General features: G+C 42.0%; 1 protein-coding gene across 7 annotated transcripts in view; it reads left to right on the top strand.

Annotated features, from left to right (window-relative positions):
• The window catches only part of DGKI (diacylglycerol kinase iota), a 228,073-nt gene that overhangs the window by 34,539 nt on the left and 166,784 nt on the right, over positions 1–26,750 (top strand). For 2 of the 7 annotated variants that reach the window (XM_040596413.1, XM_040596411.1), the window contains exon 1: positions 5,593–5,913. The exons of the other annotated variants lie outside the window; for them this stretch is intronic. In XM_040596413.1, the coding sequence (XP_040452347.1) occupies positions 5,825–5,913 (89 nt within the window). In that variant the 5' untranslated portion in view covers positions 5,593–5,824. Of the gene's footprint in view, positions 1–5,592; positions 5,914–26,750 lie in introns of those variants that run through there. 7 annotated transcript variants of the gene reach the window in all.

Raw genomic sequence — 26,750 nt, 5'->3', positions numbered from 1 at the left:
AAAAAAAAAAAAGGGGGGGGGGGGCGAGGGTGCAGGAAAGGAGAAAGGAGAAAAAAAAAACAACAAAAGCCAAGGGTGACACTGTGCCAGTCATTGTGTCGTCTGACTGGCATTGTGCCATCAAGAGCTCCTCAGATAGGCATGTTTCTGTGAGCTCCCATATAAGCTTATCTTTGTATTCCCTCTGAACCTGTAAAAAGCCCCAGCTCCATGGGAATAGGCAGCCAGGGCGCAAATGCGCTTCCCAAAGGAAATGGAATCTCTGCAGCTACAGGGTTTGCCTGTCTTGAAAAGCCAAGAAAAATGCCCTCCATACTGCTTCTGCCCATATGTTTGCAACATAAATTTAGGTTCAGGGCACATTTTAGTTCCACTTTCTAATGCCTTCCCGCTGTTCATAGAATACCCTTAGTGTATGTAGGACTGGATAGCATACATGTTTTTGAGTAATCTGTGCAAAGAACTGACTTTAAAGACTTGCATTTGGTGGTAGGAGCTAATGCTGTCCTCAAGAAACAGATGTGATCTGTTTATCTTGAGTGGCTGACAGAATGAACCATACCGTATGTGAACCTATAATGCTCAAAGTTTGTGCTGTCACCGATGCCCAGACTATCTTGGGAGGGAGCCTGTTGTCATTCTCTTTTGCTTGTTATGGCTGCCCTGGGGCAGCCAAGGCAAGTTGTGGCAGGCAGAACTATAGGAAAATGCCCGTTAGCTCCAGCTGTCCAGCCAGTGATGGCAAAACCTGGGGGGTGTATGGGCTTCTCCTGCAAATCTGTAACATTTGCTCTTGCAGCAACAGTGATGTGCCTAGAAATGCCACCACTTCTGTGCCAGACCTCAATGAATCTTCTACTCTGAATGAATTCATGACTGTAGCCTGTGGCATTATTATTTCTCCCTTGTTCTGGTCTGCCTGCAAAACAGCATATTAAGGAAGACTGATATCTACCCTAGGCACTCGCTTGTGGCTAACTAAAGTCTGTCACAGAGATACATGCTCCAGTTTGTAAGCACCGTGAAGGAATTCTTCTAGAGGATATTGCAGCCATTCAAGCCCTCTTGCCTACCATACCTTTCATAAATTTCTCATTTATAGCATTTGTAGTACAAAACCTGAGTCAACAGAGTAAGTGGTAGAGGGGGTGAGGCCTTGGGGGTCTTCAGACAGACAGAGTCTGGTAGACTGAGCTGTTGGTGTGGAGTTGAATACTGGTGTGACTGTTTCTAAGCAAGGCTTCCCTTTCCCAGGCTTAGTTTCAGCTTGCCCCTTCTGATCTCTAGTCAGAAAACTTTTCTGCAGTTGTCGCCATCAGGAGCAGGTTCTAATGCATCACTGCTGCGTTCCTTACCTTCTCATTGGGAAATTACGTTTCCCCTTCATTGGGAAACCTTCCACTCCTGTTCTCTCTCTGTATTCTGCACTGGGATTCTGCATTAGTAGTAACTTGTGGCTGTTCAGCCCTATCTAAAGTAAAATAAGGTGTTATACTAGAGCTGCATCTGAAGTGCAGAATTTTAGTGGTGGGCTGAAAATGACTGGAAATCCAGCACACCTTTGAATAATCTACAGAAAAAAAATGCCTTCATGTGAGGTGTGCAGGCTTGTGTGGCCTTCTTTAAATTTTTGAAAGGATGGTGGGGAAAACAATAGAGATTTTTTTTTTTTTTTAAAAAAGGGGGGGAGGGGAATAAAGGCTTTGGATGAGACTCTGCTGGCCCTTAGATCCTGTCCCTGTGATCACAGGTAACCATAAAACAATTCCCCAGTCTGGATTTGTAGGGAAAAAAAGTCTAAATCTTCTTATATCACAAATTGTAAGGAATTTTTATATCCCTGTAGCAAGATTAAGCCCTTTAGCACAACATCTGAAAAACTCTTCTGTGCCACATGGAGCTATCAAGAGATGTGTCAGACATTGCCAGCCTCCTGGGTCCCTGCAGGAGTGGGAATCTGGGGATGAAAATTCCCAGATTATCTTGGGGAAGTGCAGGGCCATCTGCTATAAGGAAAGGTGGGAAAATTCCAATGGCTTCTGCTGGTCTGAGCTTGTTGGAAGAGGTGTTCTTTATCTTGGGGTGGTGATTGCTTCAGTCCTGGGTGTATGAGCAAGACACCTGAGGGGCTTGATTGTGTGGATAACAGAACTCGTGCTCCTCACCCAAGACCTAAATAGTGAATTTTCATTGTAAGGAGGACAATCAGTACAGAAGTTAAAGGAATGTAAGATGGTATTTCCAGCCTGTGACATCCATTAAGTCTATTAAAATGAGCCAAGAGTTACAAAGAAGGTTAATTTGTTCTCTTACAGAATCTCAAAATAATAGCATAATCTATTGAGACTCCTGGTACTGATCCCTGCTAAACTGCCTCCCACTATTTTGGCGGTGTTAACCACTCTGTGCAAGCGTAACAAAGACATGGAAGGTCAGTTGTTCCCTGGCTGATTCCTGGCCCTCTGCTACTGTAAAATGAACCTGCTTCGTTTCATGTCTAAATGGGTTTTGCCAGTCCCCAACTGGTGTTAGTGCAGCTGCATGTAAAACCTCTATCATCTTAATTGAGTGCTGCTGGTTTGCGTTGAACCAGCAGTCTTGTTTTGGGAAATTCTCTTGTTTGTTTTGGATACTTCATATTTGAAGCTTTCATTTTGGTGTGTATTTTTTGGCTGGTGAGAGGAAAAACTGTTTGAATGCTTTTTTTTTGTTTCCCCTGTAGTGTGCTTGCCCTCCAGCACTGGCTAGGTAAGCAATTTTATAGAAGTGAGCTTTTTTTCTTTTGCTCCTGACACAGCTTTTCTTGGTAGCTTCAAGCTACAAGTTTCTCAAGATAAAACCTCCACCTTACGTAGATCTTTGGAGCTTTTTTAAGAAAAAGTCCTCCCACTCCTCAAACTTGTGTGGCTTTGTACCACTGTTCTTGTTGTGTGCTTGCTGCCTGTCACAGAGCTGCGTGGAGGCTTGACTTAGGTTCTCTTCTCTTTCCTCTTCCCTGTGGTCTGAGATACTGCTCCTGTGTCATGACTGGGCATTGTCTGTGTGTGATGACAGCTCTGCTGTGGTAAACTGTGAGAGACAAATGGCTTCTTATATTGGAAGTGCCAGATTTTCTCCATCTCAATATTTGAATGAGAATTAGGACAAATGGTTGTTTATTTTCACATAGCTGTACTCTTGCAGTCTAAAATGGCTTTCAGAGTGAGATTACCACCAAGAAAGAAAATGAGGAAGACTTGAGCGTATGTGCAAGTTCATCAGTTCTGACAGGGGAGGTAGCTACTGTGAGGACAAAACCAGCACTTGTGTCTCAGTGTGTGCTGGGGCAAATACTCAGCTGCAGCTGCTTTCCTTAGTCAGGAGGAATTTTAAATGGCTTCTTGCCTTACTTGTACTGATGAAGCTTAGCTGGCTGTTGGGGAGTGAGACTTGTCAAATAGAAGCAGCCTGTATTAGTGTTTGTAGAGGGATGGCACTAAGTTTCCAGAAATAAGCATTTTTATGCTAGAAAAAAATAATTTAAAAAATCAATATGATCTACTAAGTCCAACTGGACACAATGGCTAAGACAAAGAGCTAAACATTTGCCCTAATCCAGGAGCAGGTAATTTTGGAGCCTATACCATGTTGGGGTAGCTTTTTGTAAAAGGAAGACAAAATGTACTGAGTGTGTCATGTGCTTGTGCCTGACTTCCACAGCCAGAGGCAGAAATGCTCCAAGGAAGCTTTCTAACAGCACTTCCCCCCCAGTCAAAGGAGGAAAATACCACCTGGCTCCTGAGAGGTGGGTTGCTGTGGAAGGCAGGTTGTTCTTTGTGTGCCCCGCAGGCTGAGTCTGGAGGCAGGATGAGCTGTGCCGTGGGGTGAGCGTGCAGGGGAGCCTGGGTGAATCGTGCAAAGGTAATTTCTGGACTGCAGGACTGGAAGGGGCAGTCAAGAGGGCTGTCACCAAGAAGGTGTAGGCAAAAGGCAGCTGCATGTTGGAGTAGCGTACCTCCCCCAGCTTTTGGTGATGAGCCAAGTAAGACTAAGGATTTTCCAGCTGGAAGCCTACCTCTGGCGTATCCAATCAAGGACGGGTCAGGAGGTTGCCCCAGAAGTGTCAAGAACCAGCCAGCAATGAAGGCTGGAGGTTTTGCTGCTGACTCAGTGCCCCAGGCAGCTGGTGCCTCCTGCCAGCCATGCAGAGGCTGCTGAGATTCCCTGCACTCACAGGCTGACAGCCTTTGCCCTCCAAGCTCCTGAGCATGAGCACTTATGTTTTGTGGAGATACCTTGGGGCTTATTGCAGTTGTGAGTTTTGCTTTATTCTCTGTCTGCACGCTGTGCTTAGCAAAGAGATCTTCTCATGGCCCTTTTCAGTCCTATCGGCAAAGATCCCAGCACCAGCTAAATATTTTGAGCTTCATGGTTGCTGCTAAAAAACCAAAAAGGCTTTTAAACTGTGCTTTGCAAACTATGCTGAAGGTTTCATAAAGTGAGTATTTTTAGCATGTCATAAGAGTGGGGTTTTGTATTTTTATTTTTATCCCTTCAATCTCTGCAAAATTAATTGAAAGCATTTTACCTCGCTCTCCTTTGCTTCCCTGACTTTGAGAAACTAGCTAACTTTAGGACCCAGGAGAGAAGACGTCATCAGATGTTGGCAAACGCTGGCCATGTTGTGTGTCTATTTATAGTAGGTGTGTGTCTAACCACCTTGTCGTTCTTTTCTTAGCATCAGCTGGTCGAGCTCAGCTATCAATTATCCACGAAGATAATGATAATACAATGAAAGCTATGTAAAGCAGGTGCTTGAAGGAGAGAGAAGAAGGGGAGGTGGGTGACAGGACAGGGAAAGATCAGGTTTTAGGAACTGAAAAAGATCCTTTGCTCAGCCTGAAAACCCTTATTATCTGTAATAATTATTAATAACAGGGATGCCTGCACAAAGTCATTGTGACTGCTTTCAGCTGGTACGTCCCTCTCAAATGTTATTTCCCCTATTTATTATCATTGTGTTGGCAATCAAAGGCAGTGGGTTTTTCTTCTCTTTCTCTCTCTCTCTCTCTTCTTTTTTAAATTTCTTCTTCTCCCCCTTTCCCTTTGCTTTTAATAGACCTTAAGCTGGGTTTTCTCCTCCCCCTCGCTGTCCTGGGTTCTGATATTTGGGTTGGTAATAGCAGGTTCTAGTTTCCTTGTGAAAATCTGAGCCTCTGGTATTTTTCATGCTTGGAGATTGCATGTCTGTGTTTGTTTCCTCTTTTGTCTCTGTTTCAGAGAGGATTTTGCCTGCGAGGACTCTGGGGGGAGAAGGGAGCAAGTGAAGGGGTGTAGTTCCGCTCCTTGCCAATGACAAAGCTGATTGTCAGCTATTTATGAGCCTCTTTTTTTTTTTTTTTTTTTTTTTTTTTTATGGCTTGTCTTTGCTGCTTTCCCCTCTAAGTGCAGGGGAGCAGAACAGTGTGAACTCTGCTCTTGACAGCAGCTCAGGTTCTGACACCATCTGCCACCTAATCCACTTCCAAGGAAGGGTCTGACGTCTGTGTGCATGTGTGTGCACATATTACCCTCCCCACCTAACCATACATCCTTTCAGCAGACTCACGCTGACCAGCTCACAAGCACCATTTCTTTTACAAGAACTGGCCTTTGATGCTTCTTTTCTTCCTTTAGATTTCCCTGAATCAGTTTGACACACTGTGGTGGGAGGCAGGGGAAGGGGCTGATGAGTTGAAACTGGAGAAGATTTCTTCAAAAACTGAGCACCTCTCTTTTCTTACCTAGCCTGGCTCTCTGAGGTGCTGGACTTTCAGATTTTTATTTTTTCTTTTTCTTGGAAGTTATGAATGTGGGATGCATGGATTTCTTCTGCAAAAGCAGCAGGAAATGGAACAGGTGTAGGCTGTCCATGCCAGGCTCCTTGAATAGCTGGTAAGTGGGCTCTTGCAGGAACTGTTGAATTTTAAGCTTTTCAGTGACATAATGGCCAGTCTTGTTTGACTGCTGTCTGCAAGCACGGAATGTGTTTCAGGCTTTTTAGATCTCCTTCCTCTAATAATACATGAAGAATGACAGTTATCGTCGCACGTGATGCTGTGTTGTATCTGCTGTTTTGAGATGCACTGCATTCAGCACAGTTCACTGATTGTACTGGGTGATGTTTGCTCATGGCAGTCAGTGCTGCACACGCGCAGTACTGTGGAAAATGGATTGGCAATTGAGATGGGAAGAGAAGAGGGACTTTGGGAAGGATAGAAGGGATGGAACAGTATGCATTCTGAAATACCAGTCATTTTGCTTGTAGTCATCAGTTACACTATTCTTCTGGGCTATAATAATGACTGAATTAGCTTCTGGAAAACTCTACTGCTGGGTGGCTCTCACACTTAAGTGTTGTGATTCATCATCCTGGGTGCCCATGCATAACCCTTTCCTCCCTCTTTGAAAGGGTCTCCATTGCAAAAATTGAGCCTTCTCCCTGGCTGAGAAGGAAGGAATAGTACTCCCTTCAAAAGTTAATGCAGCCTTTGCAAAAGCATCCCTGCCTTTGCCAAACAAGGGACTAGGCATTCAGCTTGCCTGCAAAGCCAAGCAGAGTTCTGCCGTGTCACGCTGAGGGAAAATCCAGGGCTTCCTGATGGGTCTGGAAAGACTGCCGTTGTCTGCAGGGGGCTTTAGATCGGGCTCAGTTAAAACTCTCACTGGTTCCTGTGAAGTTCTGTTTTGCTTTGTGGATGGATTCTCCCCCTACACAACCCCCGCCCCCTCCATCTCCCTTTGTAGACCCTCTCCTAATTTTCCAGGTACACACTAATGGCAGGAAGTTATTTGCCTGTGTGACCTTCACAACAGTTTCTGCATCATACTGAGCATGGACCAAAGGAATCCCACTGTTCAGTTGTACTTTGTTTCATTACTCTTAAAAAAAAAAAAAGTGCCATACTGAATAACACTCATAAATTAGGATAGCAAAGGAACTTCATCATGCTAATTGGAGATAGATTTCTATACCAAACCTAGTTAATCGGCAATCTTTTCTAAGTGCACTCTATTCCTTTTGTAACAGAAAAATGACTTTTTGATTCTTTGAGATTACTTGTGGAGGTATTCAAAGAGAGGTTTATATTAATACTGTATTGACATGTATTGATGAAACATGAAAACTTCTCTCCCTTTCCCACCACAGAAAATTGCTTTCATTTGTCACTTCTAAAGGAGACAGGGGAATAATTCTCCACCCTCAGCTAGCAATTTAAGATTGATCTGATGAAGACAGAATATTTCAGACAATCGATTGATGAACTTACCTTCCAACCCTGGTTTCACGTCTTGTTTAGGATAGCATCCTGCTCACAACAAGCCACTTACAATCTTCAGGTTATTTTTGAGAACGGGTTCTTCAGAACAAAGTAATAGATCAACTGGCAGAGCTGTGTGATGCTGTGGTTTTTAGAGAATGTTGGCCTTCATGTTTTGCACTTCAGTGTGTAGGGAAAAGAGCGGTGTGCACATGGAAGAACTGGACTTCTGAAGTCACATTTTTTTTTGTTTGAACATTCACTCATTTTTCAGTGAAATGTGTATCAATAACACAACAGGAAAAATGGTGGTAAGTGTTATGTGTGTGAGAATCGTGCCTCATTTTGACTTCATCGTATTTAGAAAGTCCTCCCTTAGGGTGTTTGTTTTCCAGTAGAAAATATGTTGTAATGACTACTGATTAATACTGATATATTAATTATCTAAGATAAAAACAAAACTTTCACTGCTGAAACATTTATAGGGAATTAGAAAGTACCCGTTCAGTACTAAAAAGTTTAGTGATTTGTTTTCAGTTTTTATTTCTCCGCTTCTGTGTTTCTACCATTCTGTCTCGGCATGAGGACTGTGTCTCATAAGCTTAGACCTGTGTTAACCTTCCCTTGAGGTTTTTACAGGCCTGTGAAGGGAGGGATGAGGAATTCCCTTGGGCATAGGTGTTCCCTTTGTGCCTCTAGCCAAGCAGCAAGGAGCCCAGGAGGAATCCAGGCCCTCCTGGGAGGTGCAGGCTGATCTTGCAGTTGAAAGCTTGGAAAATTCAGAATAAACTCCTGGAATAGCAGGACCAGGATACAGACCAAATGCAGACATTTGGGGGTTCATTTCCCGAAAGATTTCATGCATATAAGTGGGGCAGTGTTGTCTGAATGCGTGCTTTCAGAAGGTTGTTGAGTCAGCTTATTGCTGTCAAGCTGATAAGCTGAAACCCTAAGAAAAAACAAAAGCCCAAACAAACAAAAAAGAGAACTGAGACTCCCTCTCCCCTTTTTATTCTCCCTTGGGAGTAACTGTTAGAGAAAAGGGGCAACAGGAGATGCTGAACAAGCTCCTGGGTCTGGCAGTTTGGAATAATTCTGGCTGCTACCTGTATCTCCTGTGTGGATGACTCTAGATGTGCTCTCTTCTCTGTGGAGATAAATGCTTCGTTGCATTTATTGACTTTATTAGTGAAAAATAATGTAATTTCTTAACTGGCATAAAGTTTAAAATTGGATATATTGTTGGGTTTGGGGTTTTTTTTGTTAATAAAAAGCATCGATGTTGGATGCCCATGTTGAGACCAATAAGCTGATCTGCTGAGCCTGAGTGCACAGTTATTTTTGTAAATGTCCCTTTCAGGCTTGGTTATTTGCTAGATTTTTTACTTCAAATTAACTTTGAAAATTTAAGTAGTAGGAAATGACATTTTCATTCCCCTTATTTTGGAAACAGTGGATGCAGTGTACATTTGCTTGTTTCCTCGCCTGTAAAAAGCATATATATGTTACTTATAGTCAACACATCATAAATTGTTGTCGGCTGAATATTTCTACAACTTTAGTCTCTGATCAGAGGTAAAAGCACAGGTCAAATTATTAACTGCAACTGTACAGGTAGTTGGAAGGCATTTTTTTCCACTTGGTCTGTAACTGGTAGTCTAATTTGCCATAGCTTCTTAAAGGTGATGGTTGTAATCGCTCTACACTGGAAAGTCTTGTGTCAGTTTTTCGTTGCCCAAAACCTAGACTCATGCCTCTGTTTTTTTTTTTTTGTTGATGTTTTTTGTGTTGTTTTGGTTGGGTTTGTGTGTGGGGTTTTTTTGTTTGTTTGGTTTTTGGAGGGTTTTGGTTGTTGGTTTTTATTTTTAAATGAGAGGAAAAAGCAATCAGAAATACCAGTGAGGAAGCTGGAAATCTGATGGGAATCTTTAATCTATGAGAGGTATAGCTTAAATCTATTTTCATATTTCAAAATTTTCAGACAGCAGCAGTTTGCGGTCAGATTCGGGATGGCAAGCTCAGATTTGTGTGAGCTTGTGATTATCTTGAGGCAAACTTCAGTTTTTCAGTATGATTAAATTTAAAATCAAACTAACCTCAAATGGAAATATTTGTTGCAAGCAAATCTGAGAATTTTACATCAAGAACAAAACATTTCTCCATATTACTTTTAATACTCTGTTTTTTGATCTGCATGTGTCTGTTTTATATAAAGCAACTTGAGAACCCAAGGGGTGGCAGATCCTCTAGACCGGATGATAGTTATCTCGGGTTACTGTGGGGAATAAAGTGTGAAATAGCAGAGGTACTGATGAGGACATGTGATATATCCTGAAAAATCAGCAGCTGTTCGTGACAGTTGACAAAGCACCAGTGTGGGATCTACCTTTAAAGTTAAGCAGCAAGGTCTTGTAAATCAGGAGATGGGCAAGCTGCCTTGTCGCTGCGGGGGGGCTGAGTGACAACCTTGGGATAGTGCAGGGCAGTGTCTGGTGGGTGTTAAGTCTCAGGTCAAATTACTATTTGATTTGAAAGGAGGAATCTTACACCTGTTAGCCTTGGTAAGAGTGAAGTTGCACAGGTGTGGGTACACGTGAATGCAGAACAAGGACTGCGTTGTGTAGTAGACTTGAGTAACCAGGTTTTTCAGAGGACTTTTAAGTTATGTGTCAGGACTTGGGAGCATGCATCGTGAAATGGTGACAACAACAATTAGAAAATAAATATAACTTCTGCCGGCTCCCATCTCTTTCCTGCTGATGAAATGCTCATTTTAGATAGTAGGTTCTTAAATTCCCATTTGTTTTGGTCTGAAGCAGTACATGCGTTTTATATCTCACCCTGGAGGTGGATGAACACAGCTCCTCAGGGTATCCTTATTCTTTGATTTCTGGGAGATCTGTGTGTGGTGGGCTGCTTCATCAAATGTTCCTAACACTTGAATAGTCTTGAAAAATCCCAATGCAACCAAATCCTCAAAGACGAGCACAGTCAGGACACGTTCTCTTGAAACTCCAGATGATTATTTCGGCATGGGCCCAATGCTGCAAGCACATGGAAGTGTACATGTGCAGAGCACTGTGGCTTTGTTTACGCAGATGCACCGACTCCTTCAGTTTGCAACACTTGGATGTACTGCATCCCCTGCCCTCAGCACTAGTGTTAAATGGCAATCTAACGGACATTTCAACTAGGGAGATGAAGAAATCTGTGGACTTTAGACCCTGGACAACTCCTTCCTTTAGTGAGGTGATCCCTTTACATGATGGTATCAACACACTGAGATAAAGCTGAATGTAGAAATTTCCATCCATTTGCCAGTCTCTGTGTTCTTTGGAGAAGCAGAGCATTTCACAGACCTGTCAGCAGGGCAGTTTTCATTTGCAGTAAATTCATATTTGAAAAAAGGGAGGGGAAAAGGTATTTGGTACAGACTGTAAAGGATGACAGAAATCTCCAAGTAGCTTTTGGTGCACCAGGGACTATGGATCATGGCGACATTCTCTAAATGTCAAGTAATGCATACTGGCAAAAATGGTCTAAATTCACATAGTGTTTTGTGAAGCTGTGGAGTTCTCTAAGGAATACAAGTCACTCTGGATATTTCAGTAAGGATATCTAAACAGACTGTCATCGCAGTTGGAAAAAAAAAAGGGATTTCTGAGAAATGCAGAGAGGTAAAGTAGAAATGTAAGTGGGTTCATCCATGTCTTCTGTAATTTCTCAGAGATCAGTCTCTCCTGTAATAATCTTATTCTATTGTAAAATAGTTGATGAAAGATTGCTTTCACTGTAATTAATCAAAAGCAGCACCGAGGTAGGAAACCTTGCCTAACTCCTACTCTTGCCTGCACAGGTCTTGAATGAAACTCACCAGGTGTTTCCATATTTACTGAAATTCCCATAACTCAAGGTTTTCCCTCAGCTTCAGGGTAGAAAATGTTGGTCTAATCATTCTGAATTGTGAATGAATCACTTGAGTCTTTCGGATGGAGAGAGGCTCCTACAAAGTGCAGTGCTCTACTGCCAAAGGTCTTTTTGTTATGTTGTTTGTCTGAACTGCTTTATTTTGTTACTTCTCAGCTCTCTTTCCTGGTGAATATGTATGCAATTGTGAAGAACTGAGAGTCGCTCACATAGCCCTGTATTTGAGTGGGAAACTGCTATTTTAAATGAGCTTTGAAAAGATTATTTTAAAACTGAAGATTGTGCCCTTAGCAAAAGCATTGGAGGTGTGGGGATATGGGGAAAGTATAGGGATTGACGTATTTAACCCTTTATGGGTTTCTAGGTTGGGATTTATGTGCCTTCACAGGAGAGAAATAGCCAGTCATCTGGATGTTTTGGAAAGGCTGTGATACAGAGGCAGAGCAGGCTATGCACGACTTGGTTTCTCCCTGTGAGTGTAAGGTCTGAGGTTTTCCTTACAATAGGAATGTGCCTTGCCTTGCTGTATTCAGCAGGTGGTGTCAAAATGAGTGTGGCTAGCACAAATTAGTGCTAAAGGCACTCAGCAGTTCCTGATGGCAAAAATCTCTGCACAAAGGGAAAACCATTATGTAGGCGCAGTATCCCCTTCGCCTCTCTGGCGATGAGGCTGGGAACTAACTCCCACGGGTTGGGTGAGCTGGGGAGAGTTAAGGCAGGGAGGTGAGCAATATGAGAAGCTGTGGTTGCCCTTGTGGTTCAAATGGATGGGTTTGATGTCTCACTAGCAATATTAGCAATTTACCGTTCTGTCTCTGGGACCCTGTTGGGTCTAGGCATGTAACTGTAGCTCTTGGGGTTTCTCCTCTTTTGACAGGAGAGGAGGCCATCTCAGTGCAGTACTTACATGCTGCCTGACATAGTTCATTTCACTTTCCTATACATTCCTGTGTATGTTTCCAGGTGGATTTCATCTGCTTCAGAGCAAAGTAGACATGGCCTTTCTGCATAGCTGCTTTACCTAGTATGGACTATGCACTCCGGAGGATGTTTTAGGTGAGAAAACTAGCATGCAAAATTGTTAGCATGGTGGTATTATTTACGAGTTGTTTTCCTTCTGTCATCGGGTCTGCTTATAAATCACCCTGTGCTAGCACACCTTGTGTTGGGATGTGACTTCCATGAAAGGCATGCCTAAAATTAGTTACAGAACAAAACTGATTCTTTGTTCTTTACTGCTTAGAAGCTCATTGATATTAGGGGTCAGTTCATATTTTGGTGAACTTGTGAATGTGTGGTTATTTTCTATGTAGTGCAGAAAAAGTATTGCCCGCACAAAGCGGGACGTTGAGCAGTTTAGGATTACATTCCATGGGAGAACACAAAACTGCTGTCATTACAGAGTCAATAAACCCTTGAACTGATCTATACTGACATTTTTCCGAGTTGCATCCTAGTCTGCCATTCCCTATATGGAAAGGAAATGGTTTTCTGAAAATGTTTCTGCTGACATCAGTGTTGGTGTTCCTAAACACAGAACAAATCCAAATGTTCTGAGCTTCACTTGTGGCCCAGCACTTCTTGGTCCTGATCAATATGAGGCTCAGTTCTCTTATGAATTATTTGGCATGCATTTGGACCTCTTTCTTGTTTTTTACCTCAGCCCTGCAAAGGAGTAGGGCTCAAACATAGTTAACTATGGTACTTTGTGTTCCACGAGGTGTACCCAGGTTATAGCTGTTTTATTTAGCACAATGGCCTTTTTTGTTCCAGTCATGTCCTATTTACAATTTCCAGGAAGAGCTTCGTGTCTGTGCTGCTTGCACTAAAAAAACTGTACCAGCAAGAATTTTTGCCTTTCATCCATAGGAGAGGGACTTCTTTGTTTGATAACTATTTTGCACTGCTGTTTAAGTATATTTCTATGGAAAACAAATTTCAGTCTGCATTGTCCTTTCAGTGATTGCGATCAAAATCAGTAACAGAAGAACTGTAGTTGTACTCTTCTTCTTAGATTAGGGATGCTGATGCTTTAAGGGGAGAAGGCAGAGAAGACTTCAGAAGTGCACTTTAATTTAGAGATGCATGTGAATTTGAATAGATTTACAATTCTTCTTTTAAAACAATGCAGAATGAAAGTCTACAGGGCTTGAAATTGGAAGATGTCTGAGACACAAATGGAGCTATTGGGCTGTATAGAAAATGATTGTCTGCACAGCCCAGTGAACTGAGGGGAATTGCAGGAATAAAAAAAAAATATATGCAGCTGAGTTCCCTGACTACTTTTCTCATTGTGAGTGCTTCTCATGAAGCCTTACTAGCGGGCTAACATAATCTAAGTCTCTGTGGGGGATCATCCTTAGCAACCCAGTTTTATGCCATAGAGGCTGTGAGCACCTTCACTTCTGTTCTCATTTGTGCATCTGTTCCCAGTCTCCTGTAGACACCTGGGACATGATGGCCTCACTGGTGAAGTGGTGCAGGGCAGTTACTGTGTCAGAGTTAACTGGCAGGTGAAAGGCAGTGTAAGTGTCTCTGCAGTCTGGAAGCAGCTATTGAGGCATGCTTTGATTACATTTAGTCTAAAAATATTTAAATCTATTTAATCTAAATATACACAGAGAACACTGAGCAATGCCTGCTGCCTCTGTTTTATACAGTATTTGAGTTGTATCTGTATGAAAGGGAGATACTTATTTTGCCTGTAGCCAAGGTGTGTCATTTCCTCGCACCTTAACCTCCAGAAATGCTCCAGAAATTATCAAAACTGCTGCCCTTTTACAGCTGCCTTCTGTTGACTGCCAATAACAAACTCGTGAGGAAGAGCTGTGGTATGTTACAGCTTTAGGGGTGAGTGGCTAATGCTTTATTTCCCATACATGTGAGCTTTGAGATAACTGTGAATCCTCTAGGGATTTGGATTTACTATTGATATGCAGACAAATCCCTAAGCTTGACTGTAAAACTGCTCAAGGCTGGAGATGGGCTGAAGTGTCAGTATTTAGTCACACTACTTCTGGTTCTTCTGCCAAAGCTGTTTGTTTATTTTATGATTTGACTGACATAATGCATCTGCATTTGCTTTTTTTTTTTTTTTTTTCCTGGACAGTATTCTTCTTGGTTTAGAAGAAACTAAATTGCATTAGTTTTGGGGTGAAGATTTTTGGTCTAATAACATATTAAAGAGCAAGACTGGGGCAAGTGATCAGTTTTTGGTCTAGAGGGATGTTATCAGGGATTCACATGGAGCTAGAATGGTTGTTGCTAAATGTGCTCTTGGAAATTGGAAACAGGAAATAAACTATGGGGTGCTGAAACTTGTCTCTAGGCAGTTTAAAATGAGAAATAATTGCAGAGTTGCAGAAGGATCACTTTTAGTGAATGAATGGACTATAAAATGGGGTTGCAATTCTGTGTTGATAGGGCTTCTTTTCTCCATCTGTGTTACTTTGCAGTTAACTCTGGCAAGGATTGACTTGTACATTAGTTATTACCCATTTGGAGAAAGATTTAGTAGTCACTGTAGGTAACTCTGTGAAGATTTCTGCTTACTGCTCAGAAAAGCAAATAGAAGTCAGAGGAGGCAAATAGAGCAACAATAATTTGATCAGTGAAATGGAACAGTTTATGGATGAGAAAAGACTGGGTAGAAAAGGTTTTACCAGCTTGAATGGCATGAGGAGCAAGCAGAAGGCAGGTAGGGAACACTAATTTAGGCTTTCCTATGATGTGAGAGCCAGAAAGCATCAAATAAACTTGTCAAACGGGTTTAAAAGAATAGAAATTATTTTTGCTCACAGTACAATGCTGTGTGGTGGATCTCGTTACTACACAATGTCATAAAGACAAAGATACCTGTATTAAAAGACCAAATAAATGAACACTGTAAAAATCCATTGGTGAGTATGAAGTGGGAGGGTTCGCTGTAGCCCATCTCAAGGAGACCAAAGTTTTGCTTTGCTAAGGGTAAGATGGAGATGTGGAAGGCAATATACCTTTGTGCTTGCCGTGTTCTTGTGCTCTATTAGCATCCATTACCAATTGGCTGTGGGCAAAAGCTGCTGGCTTAGATAAGTATTTGGTCTGTCTCTGTAAGATTGTTCTTTTAGTCTTAGGGTTTGTCTATAGTAGGCACAAGTGAGGTTAATGTATCCTTGGCCTTGAGCTGGTTCTGACTGTGAGCTTGAGCCTTGAAAACCAGCTGACCATGTTGACATGATACTAAGACTGATCCAGAGAGCCCCGCTGGCAGGATTGCTGGGTTCTGCTGGTTCAGAGTAGCTCAGTGTGCTGAGAGGGCTGACATCCACCCACACGAGGTGGTACAGACATGGAGGCCCTTGCTGCCACAGAGGCATCAGGAGTGTGTGTGAATTTTGAGCTGAAATGAAGACCACTCTTGCCATGCTCTCCTAATGTTTCCCTACTAGCCAGCTTAGTTGATAGGTTCTTCCAAGTAGCATAATTCCTTTCCTCTCCATAAAATGTTATGTAGGGAGCCCGTATTTCTTAATGTGGGGCCAGTTATCTAAAAATGTATACACATTACACAACTCTGCATCAAAACACATGAATCTGTTTCTGCTTCAAGCTTCTGTTCTGGAGCCTGTTTTTTTTACAGATGGCTCCTGCTGTGTCTCAGTGTTTCAGTTTGTGCTGAAAGTTGACATTTTAGCTGTGCTTGTGTGTGATGTAATGGCCTAAAACCAGTTAGGAACTGCAGAGAAAGTTCACCAAGCTTGAAATACTCCATGTAACCCACATGCTTCTAGTTTCGCTGTTGAAGGCACATAGCCCATGCTCAGAAGATGCCTCAAGCTTCATAAAGATCAGTTTGAAAGAAGGAACTTTGCTGAGCTGCCAGGCAGGGAAATGGTTACATGTCAGATCTCTGTTGTGCTAGCAAAGCAAGAGAGCAGGAATAGAAGCTGTGTTGTGTTGTGTCGTGTCATGTCCTGTCGTCCCCTGCCCCCATATTCCTGATGCTCTAGTATTTATTGCAGAGTGGTACAGAATGGTGCAGGCCACTGCACACGATGTTGCTCTGTTGCAGGTTATGCCAGCTGAAAACCTGACTTGTGAGGAGTTCAGCAGTTGCTTCTTGGTCAAAAATGTACTGAAGGCTTTTTGCAAGGCAGTATTACTGACTTCAGTGAGCTCAATTTATATCCACTTGTCCTTCGGCATGTGGCATCTTAGAGATCCATGCAAAAAAGAGATTCTCTACAGAAGCTTGCACATAGTTTCCAGGAAAAACAATGAAAAGTATTTTCCAGTTCCTGTATATGCGTACACAGTGCCCTCCACCAGTCCTCTGAGGTTTGGCTGTTACATTAAGGAAGTGTAATGTGGTTTAAAGAAAGAAAACATTGGCTTGTTGTAAGCCCCATCTCTTTGCTACAGTTTCCAGTTCAGAAGTCTTTTGGTTTTTTCCGTCCTTTCTGTGTTTTTTTTTTTTTACTTTTGAGCATCTTCCCTGACTGTAGCTGGAGTTGAAGGAGAAGTCAAGGTTGTGCCTGCAGTGCTATGGCAAGATGTATATGGCTCCCAGAGGAAAAGATAAGTTTTGAGAGGGTCACATGATTTTTCAGGTACCTTAGTCTGTCTGCCTCTAATCTCAAGAATCTCATTGTCTTGCAAACTAGAAAGAAGAAAATGTTTCACTTTGCCCTTGCAAAGCAATTTGTAAGGATAGGAAAACCGTAACACCCTCTCCCCTAACCCATCCCAAAACTAAAAAAAAAAAAGGACACCCCCCCCCCCCAAAACAAAACAAAAAATCCCCACACCCAAAAAAGCCTCAAACAACCTCAACCACCAAAAAGCAAGCAAATACCACCCCACCCCCCCAAACCAACTTCAAACCCTCAAAATGTAGGGAAAATGGGACTTACTAGAAGAAACATGGAGAGAGGAGAAATGATATCTGAAGCATGGAATTCCTTCTTAGCTGTGTATAAAGTACCAAAACTAAGGTGCATGGGGTCAGATTATGTTGTCTCTAATTCCCTGTTCATTTCAAGATCTTCTGCACCCTTGTGCTGGTCTTCTGAGGGCTGTCTTTGGCTAGGGAAAACAATCTTCCCTGGAACTGGCATACTGGGGGAAGACTGCCATCCCCACTGCCTATGGGCTCTGGGGCTGACCTTGCTAACCTGGAGCGAGTGGCTTCTCACCCTCTGCACAGACCTGGATTGTTGGACTTGGAATGTCCCTCCCTTAGCGTGGTGTGACCCTTGCTCAGGACGGGCCTTTAGAGGTGTGAATAACGTGTGGTGTGGAAATAGGAGCATTGCGTCAGCGGAGGCTGGTGGTACACAGAGCTGTCTCCATCCTGCTCTGGGAGCAGTTGAGGAATGGCCAAGGAGCAATCAATGTCCCTTGCCTGCTCTTGTGTATTGCATACGTCTGTTTGGCACCTCTCGCCTCTGCTCTAGTAGCAAGGGCTTGGGGATTGCGTGCCTTAATATTTTAGCTGGCTGGAGAGATGTTTTCCTCCTCGCTACCTCAGCCTAGAAAAAGAAAGCTTGTAGATCTTGTTAAATATCACTCTCATCTAAGATACAGGAAAATAAAGTTTTGGAGGAGTGTAATTCGTTTCTTCACAGTGGGGGTGCCAGCTGAGTGGGATTTGTTAGTCATTAGTGTACTACAAGTAACAAGAATATTCTGATTTGCCTAAAATGAACAAGCTGGAAAAATCACAAAAAAGGTTGATTACATGGGGTTCCCTCTTTTCTCTTTAAAGCCTGTATATTCACACAAGGACCTGCCCTTGTGGCTGCTCATTTTTAGAACCCTTATGAGGTGTACCTGGTGTATAAAGCAGTCTCCCAGCACATTATGTGTTGTAAGGTAATGAGTCAAACTGAGAGAAAATAGATACTTGGACAGAAAGTTCTGCACTTAAAAAAGCAATATACTTCCTTGCTTCCAATCTTTCTGGTTAGGTATTTTAAAATATATATATAAATCTTTTCACAAAAGCGATTTATTCCTAACTCTATACCAGCCAACTGGGAAAAGTAATCATTGTTTTGAATTTGAAAGGTTTGGGAGGGATGAAAGGTAGTACAAGCAGTGTGGTTTGTTAGCGATGGCTGCGTGTGATAGGCATATGGATCAGTAGCTATTGCCTTGTTTGATTTAATTTAAACTACTTAGTTCCCCTTTTTCCAGCACTGTTTATGCTTCAGCTCCCTGTTTCCCCCGTTTTGACTCTTGGCCCACATGATAACTAGGTAAAGAGAACGAAAGCTGTGCTTACCTACTTTTCTACAAGTACCATAGGAGAAGTAGGTCTTCAGAGGGGACTTAAAAGGGAAGAGGATAATGGTTGAGGATGAATGAGGATACAGAATCTAATCTCTCTGGTGAATAACAAGGAGAGAAAAGTAATGAAAAATAAGAGGAATGTTCAAATCGCTTGTATTTTTGGAGGGAACACTGGTAAAGAGGCCTATAAGGAAGCTAAATCATGCTTTATAAAGCACTTCTGTATGTGATTTGTTCTTCCATGTCAAGAATGAAATTAAATGCATTATTGACAATAGAGTCTATGTTTAAATCAACTTGACAGGCCAGATACTCCGTGTATGTGTCTGTTCACAAAGATAAGAACTTGTTTTGGGGGAGTAAAAGGCAGTTCAGACCTCTTATGTGAACTCTGTATTTGGTACTCTTTTGTCTGTGAAAAGTTCATTAGAGCTCAAAGTGGAAAATCAAGATTTTCTTTTTATGCCAGGTCTCTTCAGTGGGAATCTCTTTCCCCTTCTACTAAACCTGTATGGAATTAATTTTGTCTGAAATAACCCAAGGGGACCAGCTATAGAACTCCAACAGGTCTTACATGCCAAAGTAGCTCTTCTATTTTCTCTCTTATTCACATTAGCATTGTAAATACTTGTGTTCTTTGCTGTTCTTTTCTAAATACAGTAGGAGGTGCTTTATATTAGGGATTTTTTGAGGTTTTTTAATTTTTTTTTCTGGAAGCTCCAAAGAAAAGAGAGGTAGAAATGATTAAGGAGACAAGTTGTTTGGCAAAGTAAGGTCATGCTGAGAAGAGGAGGTTGTAGCACTTGAGTGCTTTAGGCACAGCTACTTCTGAGTTTAAAACTCACAGTATTAATCTGGATGCTAATATTTCTACTGACAGTACTTAGTGTAGCTTTAGCTGATGAGGGTCAGGCTTAAATGAAATGCTTTAAATCCAAAGCCAGTGCTTCACACAGGAGGTGCATTCTTCTGTGACTTTTAGATGAATGGAGCTTTCCTGGGTGGACACAGGTAATAAGTTAAAAACTAAAAACCTAGGTGACTTAAGAGGCCTCATTTTGTTAAAACCTTGTCCCCCCATGCACTGTCTTGGCACGGATGAGGAGCTGGCATCTCCCTGGCACACTCTGCAGCAGTTCCTGGAGGTGCTGGGAGCTGTTAAGAACTCTTCTGTGTTGTCCCCAGAGTGGGATCTCCAGGACATGGGCATATAATGGATGTGAGGTCAGACTGCTGGCTGGTCACTGCCGGGCTTGAGCCTGTGATACAGCCTGTTCTCCTCTCCCACCCTGTATGTCCCAGTTGACTCCCTTCGTCTTGGTTTGTGCTCTCTTTGACTGTTGTCTTTTGCCTCTGGCCACAATCTGAAGGTCTAATGCTAGGTTTGACTCCCAAATTGTGGTGATTGCACTGGATTCCTAATCTATTTTTTAGATTTGAAGTCATTAGGCATTTTTGAAAACTGTATTGTACGCTTTTTTCAAAATAGTGCCTTTTATTTTCAATTTACCAAATTGTTCACTCGGGCTGTACTATAGTTGAGCCACACTTGCCCCACTGAAAGCAACTGGTAGTAGATTAAGTATTGCTGGAAAGTATTTTTTTAACACTGACTGCTGGATTCATGTGTATATTGAGTTCAATCGTCAGCATGAATTGTTAGGGGTAGGCAGTGGTTGTATAAATAAATATAACTGAGGGCAGTAGCCAAAAGCAGTTAACAGCAGCAGGTTGAATTAATGCTGAAGGAAAGGAAATCTCAGCAATAAAGACATACATTGGCTAGTGGATGGAACTGACATGGGAATTTTCTGGTTGTGCTGGGACTTTTCTACCTGTAACAGGGCCATCCCAAAGAATCAGATCCACTGTTGTTGCTGTTCTGTGTTTCCTCTGGAGCAGTCTACATGGACCAGCATCGGAGATGCATTTCTGGGGATACCTAGCCAAACTGCTGCATCAGAATTGATGCCCCATTGTGAATTGGTAACTCCTGCAGCAAAGGGAAAAATATATTTTTCCTAAGATAACTCAGACAAAACTGACTGGTAGCACAGAGACACTCTTATTTCTGCTGAGCATATTTTGTCATTCCTTAGCCTGTTGCTCATTGTATATATTATTATACTATGGAGGGCTGATTAGCTTTGGTAAACTCTTGGTTTCATGCTGTGAGATATAGAAAACCTAGTTGGGAATGTTCTGAGCAAAATATATGTATTTATTTAGAACAGACTGTGTTCTATTAAAATGGACTCTTGGCTGGGCTGTTGCACGTATTGCTGTATGTATGTGTGTTAAGGTAATAAGATGATTGCCATAAAGTGCATGTTTATTGGAAGGAGGAAATGGATCCATGATACACCTAAAGCCCAAGATGTGTATCTATTTTAGTGATCTACTTTGACCTGCTGCTGAGTTTCACAGGGTGATTTTGACAGCATTATGGGTGGATAAAAGACAGGCTTTAAAGCACAGGGAGGAGGGCCAACAGGCACCCATATTATCTAGATAATAAAGCACATCCACCTATGGCGGTGTAAAGAGATTGTGCTAGCAAGACATTTTGTTGTGTGTCATTTCCTTTCCCCTCTCCCAGTACTTTTTGCTCTGCTCTGCTTTGTTTCTAGGACTGATCTTATCTGATGCCCTGTTTTGATGTAGTCCATAGCTCAGTTTCTGCAAAGGAGAGACTGCTAGCTAATCCCAGCTGAACTGGAAAAATAGAGGTTGTTGAGTGATGTGCAAACCGAGACTTGGTTTGAGAATGGAATGTCATTGAGAAAGATGGGGATAAGACGTGCTACCTGAGGAAGATCAGAGATGAGAAGCCAGGAGTGGGAGCAGAAATGTAGCTATTCCTATGTAGCTATGTTATGTTTTTTGATGTCTGTTTTCTATTCCACCTGCTCCTCCACATGCATTCAGTGCACGGGCAGAGGAGGTGAAAACTGCAAAGCTTGCTGTGTAATAAATGTATTGTTCACTGATTTATTTAATAACATGTAATATCAAATGAATGGAAGAATGGCAAGCTTTTCTGTAGGTAATCCAAATGTAAAATGTGACCTTTCTCCTCTCTTTTCTGGACGTGAATACAGAACAGTCATCCCCTGGAATCCTCGAGTCACTGTGTTGGCTTTGAGGTGGAATATTCTTAAACCAAAAGCATATCTCTGCAAGAGGAGGAAACAATGTGTATCAACAGCCTCTGAACTGCTCATATAGTGCTTCAAGTGGCAAAACCCATACTAGCAGAATCCAATTATTCATTATCACATGTTCTATGGGCAGGCAGGAGTCATGGGAGGAAGGTGGAGAACTTGCATGAACTGGAGTGTGGCCTGTGAGCTGGATTAGGTGACTGCAGCCAATTTAAGTCCCTTAGAAGGAGACACTATTGAGATTTTTCTTTTTTATTCTTCCTCCACCCGCCTCAGGGATGCCGCAATAACACTTTGACAGCTTCATGTTGGAACCTATTCCCTTAGGGACTGACTTCTCCTCTGCGCTCACTTCTCGTGAGTTACTGCAAGTTGTGTGTGAGTTGCTAGCCTTTGTTCAGTAGCTGCAATCTTATTTTAAAGGATATTTTTGCTGTATCTACTGTTCAGACTGTATTTATTGCTTTTCTGGTCAATCCTTCAGTTGTAGAAATTGATCTTTTTTATAATGCTATTTCAGGATATTTCTACAGAGCGAGGATAAAGCTGGTTTGAGTTTTGGGCGCTCTCCCCAGTAGCAGTACGCCAGGTGACTACTGTCCTTGCTGTGGTGTGAGTGCACCAGCTGATGGCTGCACCTGCAAGGAAGTGGTTCAGCAGGGTGCAAGCATTCCATTTGGGGAGCACGATGCTGAATTACAGCTTCACGTATTTGTTTATATACTGGACACACATCCATGCCCTGTGGAAAAAGAGTGCTATCAGGACTGCAAAATCAAACATGCAAAAGTTAGGAAATACCAGGACGTTAATTTTCTCACCTGCTTTTGTATGTGAATTATGATTCACTCTGCAATTACACAGTTGCATGCTGTTTTTCCACAGAATTCCTGCTTCCCTCTGTGCACAGGCATCCACTGCTGTTTGAGAAGCTATTCAATATTTTGTTTTCTCCTTATTGTTTGTCATGATATTATTCAGGCCATGCAATGAAGGAAGAATTACTGATGGCCTTTTGGTTTTGTTTTCTTGCTTATCTCCACCACAGCATAAGTGGCCAGTGTTTCTTGAACACTGTATAGTGGCCCTGTCTGATCTTGGATGCTGTGCTGGCCGCATTCATGAATTGGGAATACAAGAACATTGAGCATCTGCCTTGGACAAGCAGCCTTACCAAGTGTTTCTGATTTCCTTATCTCCATTACCTATAATCCTCCTCCCCAGTGCCCCATTTAAATCCCAGTCCTAGCTTTTTCCTCCTCTCCTGCCTGGCTTTAGTTCTTGGTGTGTCCAAGTCGATTCTCACATGTGAGCTGCTATCTCATCGTGTCTTCATAAAAGCTCTTTGTCTTTCAGTCTGTTTGGATGAGGCTAGGATTACGGGCAGCAGAGTGCAGGCTCCTTGATTTCATTTCATCCAGACCTGGATTTTGCAGCCCAGGCTGGCAAATGTAAGGAAAGTCCCATTCAACCTCAGTGCAGGTCTTTGGGCAGTTCAGCTCTTGAATTCAGAGAAAACTCTAGAAGGCATAAGATGTGTATGAAATTTCAAAAACTTTGCTTCCCTTGGGCAAGTTTAAGTGGATTTTCGTAAGGACAACAGAAAGTGCTTGTCTGTCACAGTCCTTTGTCTTCTGCCAAATTTAAGTTACTGCTGCAAAAAATAGATCAAAGAAAAGGCTCCTAAATATTTTAAAAGTCAAATAAATAATGTGTTTTCTTCTGGTTTTGTTTTGGATTACAGCTAAAGTGTTTTTGGCACAATTGAAAAAACCTCATCATCCCGAGGCAACAACCTGTCATAAGAAAATTCAGCATGTGTGTTTAAAGGATAGCGTAGCCCATACACAACTAAAAACAGGGCCTTAGACTGCAGAGCTTTGTCTGGCCTATGAGCATCCGAGTTTGATGTCAGAGTGGCTGTTTGAAGTGTCCTGATTTGATTTTATCTTTTTTACATTACAGTTGTGTCATTGAAGTTAGATATTCTGAAATATTTTTTTCCAGCCATTTTACAATGGTGGCACAGATAGCAGCAACCAGAATTAGTCACTTTTGAGCCTGCCCAGTGCTGTAGCATCCTATTTCTGTTCCTGATTACCAGCCCTGCTCTCCCACTAGATGCACTTGAAGTGAGCTTGGGCAGGGAGGGAGGTGCCTTCTGCACCCTTTCAAGAGAGCTGCCTTAACAGCTAGGACGTGTCTCTTTGGGGAATAAGGCAGTAAATGGACTGCCCGTTTCTGCTGGCTGTGCTGCGATTACGCAGTGGGTAGATGCAATGTGGCATACACGTATGCTACGTGGCATGGTGCGATGCAGAAGCGTGAGCGGCTGGTACGGGGTGCAGCACACCTGTGTTACTGCAGAGCAGCTCTGGGCTTCCTGGCAGCATAGGTTGTGCCAGCCGGAGCAACACGCTCACGTGTCTGTACATCCTCTAGCACTAGAGCAAGCTCTGGCATCTTGATAGGGAACAGCATGCTGCAGCGTAGACTTAAACTGAATTATTGAGGTGTTTGTCCAGTGGCTTTCAAAAACAGTGAGCTAAACTAAGTTTGGATGCAAAGAAGAGTAACTTAACTTTGAAAAATGTCTTTACTGCTTTGCTATTGGGACTCTTGCTCTGGTAGCTCAAATCCTGTCTTCCAGACACAACTGACAAGAGTATCACTGGCAGCTTGGTCTGTTTTATTGCATTACCCCTCAACATTCATAACTGCGAACTGATAACCATAGTGGACTACATGTTTCTGATTTTTGCCCCAAAAGCTGTATACTATTCTAGACTAATGTTCGCTTTACTTTTAGTTGTTTTTTAAAGTAAACTGATATGGTAATTTTTTTTTTGTTTTGTTACCTGTATGTGGTTTTAAAATCCTCTCTGGGATACCCTGTACTGGAATAGAGCCCCAAGCCTCGGCTAAAATTAATACTTAGAGAACCACAGGGGAGAAAAAAATTAAAGAACAGGAAAGGCAAAGTTGTTTTTACACCCACTCTTCATCTCTTTTCACATTATGTTTGGTCTTGCCTGCTTCAGTGAAATTTCTCCATTTGTTCCCTTTAAGTGGTGCTTTGAGAAGGTGCAAACACGACCTATCAGCTTTCTTTAAGTTGGTAGGTTAGCACAGCATTCTGTTACTAACAAGCAGCAATAGATGTGGAAAAGAACGTGCGGTTCTTCTGGCTTCAGGTAATGGTCTGAGAGTCTAGCTTTGACTTCCTTCTGTGCTCTTCAGTTGTAGGGAGTTCAACAAGCTACCACTATTTTTTTTTTCCATTTTAATTTCTAAAAGTCAAACTAGTATTGTTTCTCTATCATGGTGGCACTATTAGAAAGATCAATAAATGCTGGAGGATGCTGAAATACTGGATGTGACAAAAACCAAGTAAGTTGATCGTTGTTATACTCAGCTGGTTACATTTTAATTGATTTACAGGTATATTCACTTCAAAGGCAATTCCAGTCTAAAATATATTGACGTGTAGATACAGTACCGTGATTCATACATTTACTGTAATCAATATCACAGATCGTGTTCAGTGTTTACATTTTGTGTCTTCACTTTACCCAAAACATGAAGTTATTTCTAGTCCCGGTCTCTCTATAAAGCTGAGTTTTGGAGTCCAAATTGGCAAAGTACTGCAGGTTTTGATTAGTATGGTCTAAAACAAATCAATGGCTTTTTCTTCCCTCTGCTGAATTACTCCATTATAGTGTCTTGAAAGTCTTATTTCAATGTCACGTAGCTAGTTTACTGTCATTGTGACTAGGCTTCAAGGTGATCACTTGCATGATGGTTGATGCAGAATCAGATTGGTGGTTGGACCTCTGTGGAGGTTTTTGTCTTGACCATATTTCAAATTAAAGGGAGGAAAAGACCATAACTGTAAAATGAGTAATCCAAAATTTATTTTTTCACCATAACATTTTGGTTGCAGGCAGTATCGGATGCGTACATAATGCATATTAATCTGAAAATTAATCTTGTCCTCTGAATTCCAGCTATTTATACAACGTGCTGTAAATATATGTATTCTGAAAAATGGTAATTGTTTTCAGATTAATCTGTAGAATCACAGCAGCATTTGGGAAATGTCTATATTTTTTTTGCATACATTTTCTCTGTTTCTGGATCACAGTGAAATCTACTGAGAGTTTCATGTTCAAACAAATCTAAAAACTCTTGAGTGTTTGCTAGTCTCTAATCTATGCAAAAGAATCACCTTTGCCATTCCTTCTACCGTCCCCAGACCTTCAGCGTTTGACTTCATGGCTTGTCATGGTGTGAAGGACCCCAGGCTGCTCTGCTTTGTAGACTAACTTGGAGCCACTCTTTTATGGATCTAAATTTGGGAGGAGAAAGAGAACATGTTTTTCTTTTTACAGTCTCTGGATTTGTATGCCTAGAAGAATGTACTAATAAATTAGGTCTCATTTTCCTTTCCACAATGTGACTTCTGGTTGGCAAGCCTGTTTACACATCCAGTCTTAATTTCACTTTGATTTTTAACACAGAATTAATACTAACAAAGTTCAGCAGCAGTTCCCGAGAGCTTGGTCCCAGTGATACCTCAGGAGATCCATGTTCTGGGCAGCACTGAACAGGAAGATCCAAAGTAGAAATACTTACTTAGGAGTAGGAAAACTCAGAAAATACTGGGTTTTGGTATCCTTTTTTGAGGTCCTGAAAAATGGTAATGTGGAAAATATCTTCTCTGTCAAATGTACAGCTGTGTGTGTGATGTAGGTTTTGTTTGTCTTATGTAGAGCTCTTTTCCTCTCTTGGACGTCAAGGCACACTGAAGGATTTCTCTGGTTGTAATATGGGAGTTTTTTTCCTTGACACTTTAGCACCTGTGTAGTGGGTCATGTTTCTTTGCCCAGGTCCTCTCCTTTGGGTGGGCACTGCAAACTGATCTTGCATGCTCTTCGTTTGAATCCTTTTAAAAACTCTGTGGAAAAAGATGATGTTGCAGGTTTAGGACAAATGGAGAGACAGGGTGCTTTGTCACAAGTGAACGAAGGAAGGGATAGGACTTAAGTCATCTGCAGTTCAGATCTGCCAGGTTGAAAGTCTTCAGCACAGCACAGAGGCAGTG

Source organism: Falco naumanni, chromosome 5 (assembly GCF_017639655.2).
Source record: "Falco naumanni isolate bFalNau1 chromosome 5, bFalNau1.pat, whole genome shotgun sequence".
Lineage (NCBI taxonomy): Eukaryota > Metazoa > Chordata > Aves > Falconiformes > Falconidae > Falco > Falco naumanni.
Note: the sequence above shows the minus strand (reverse complement) of the source record. Positions and strands in the feature narration are given on the sequence as shown.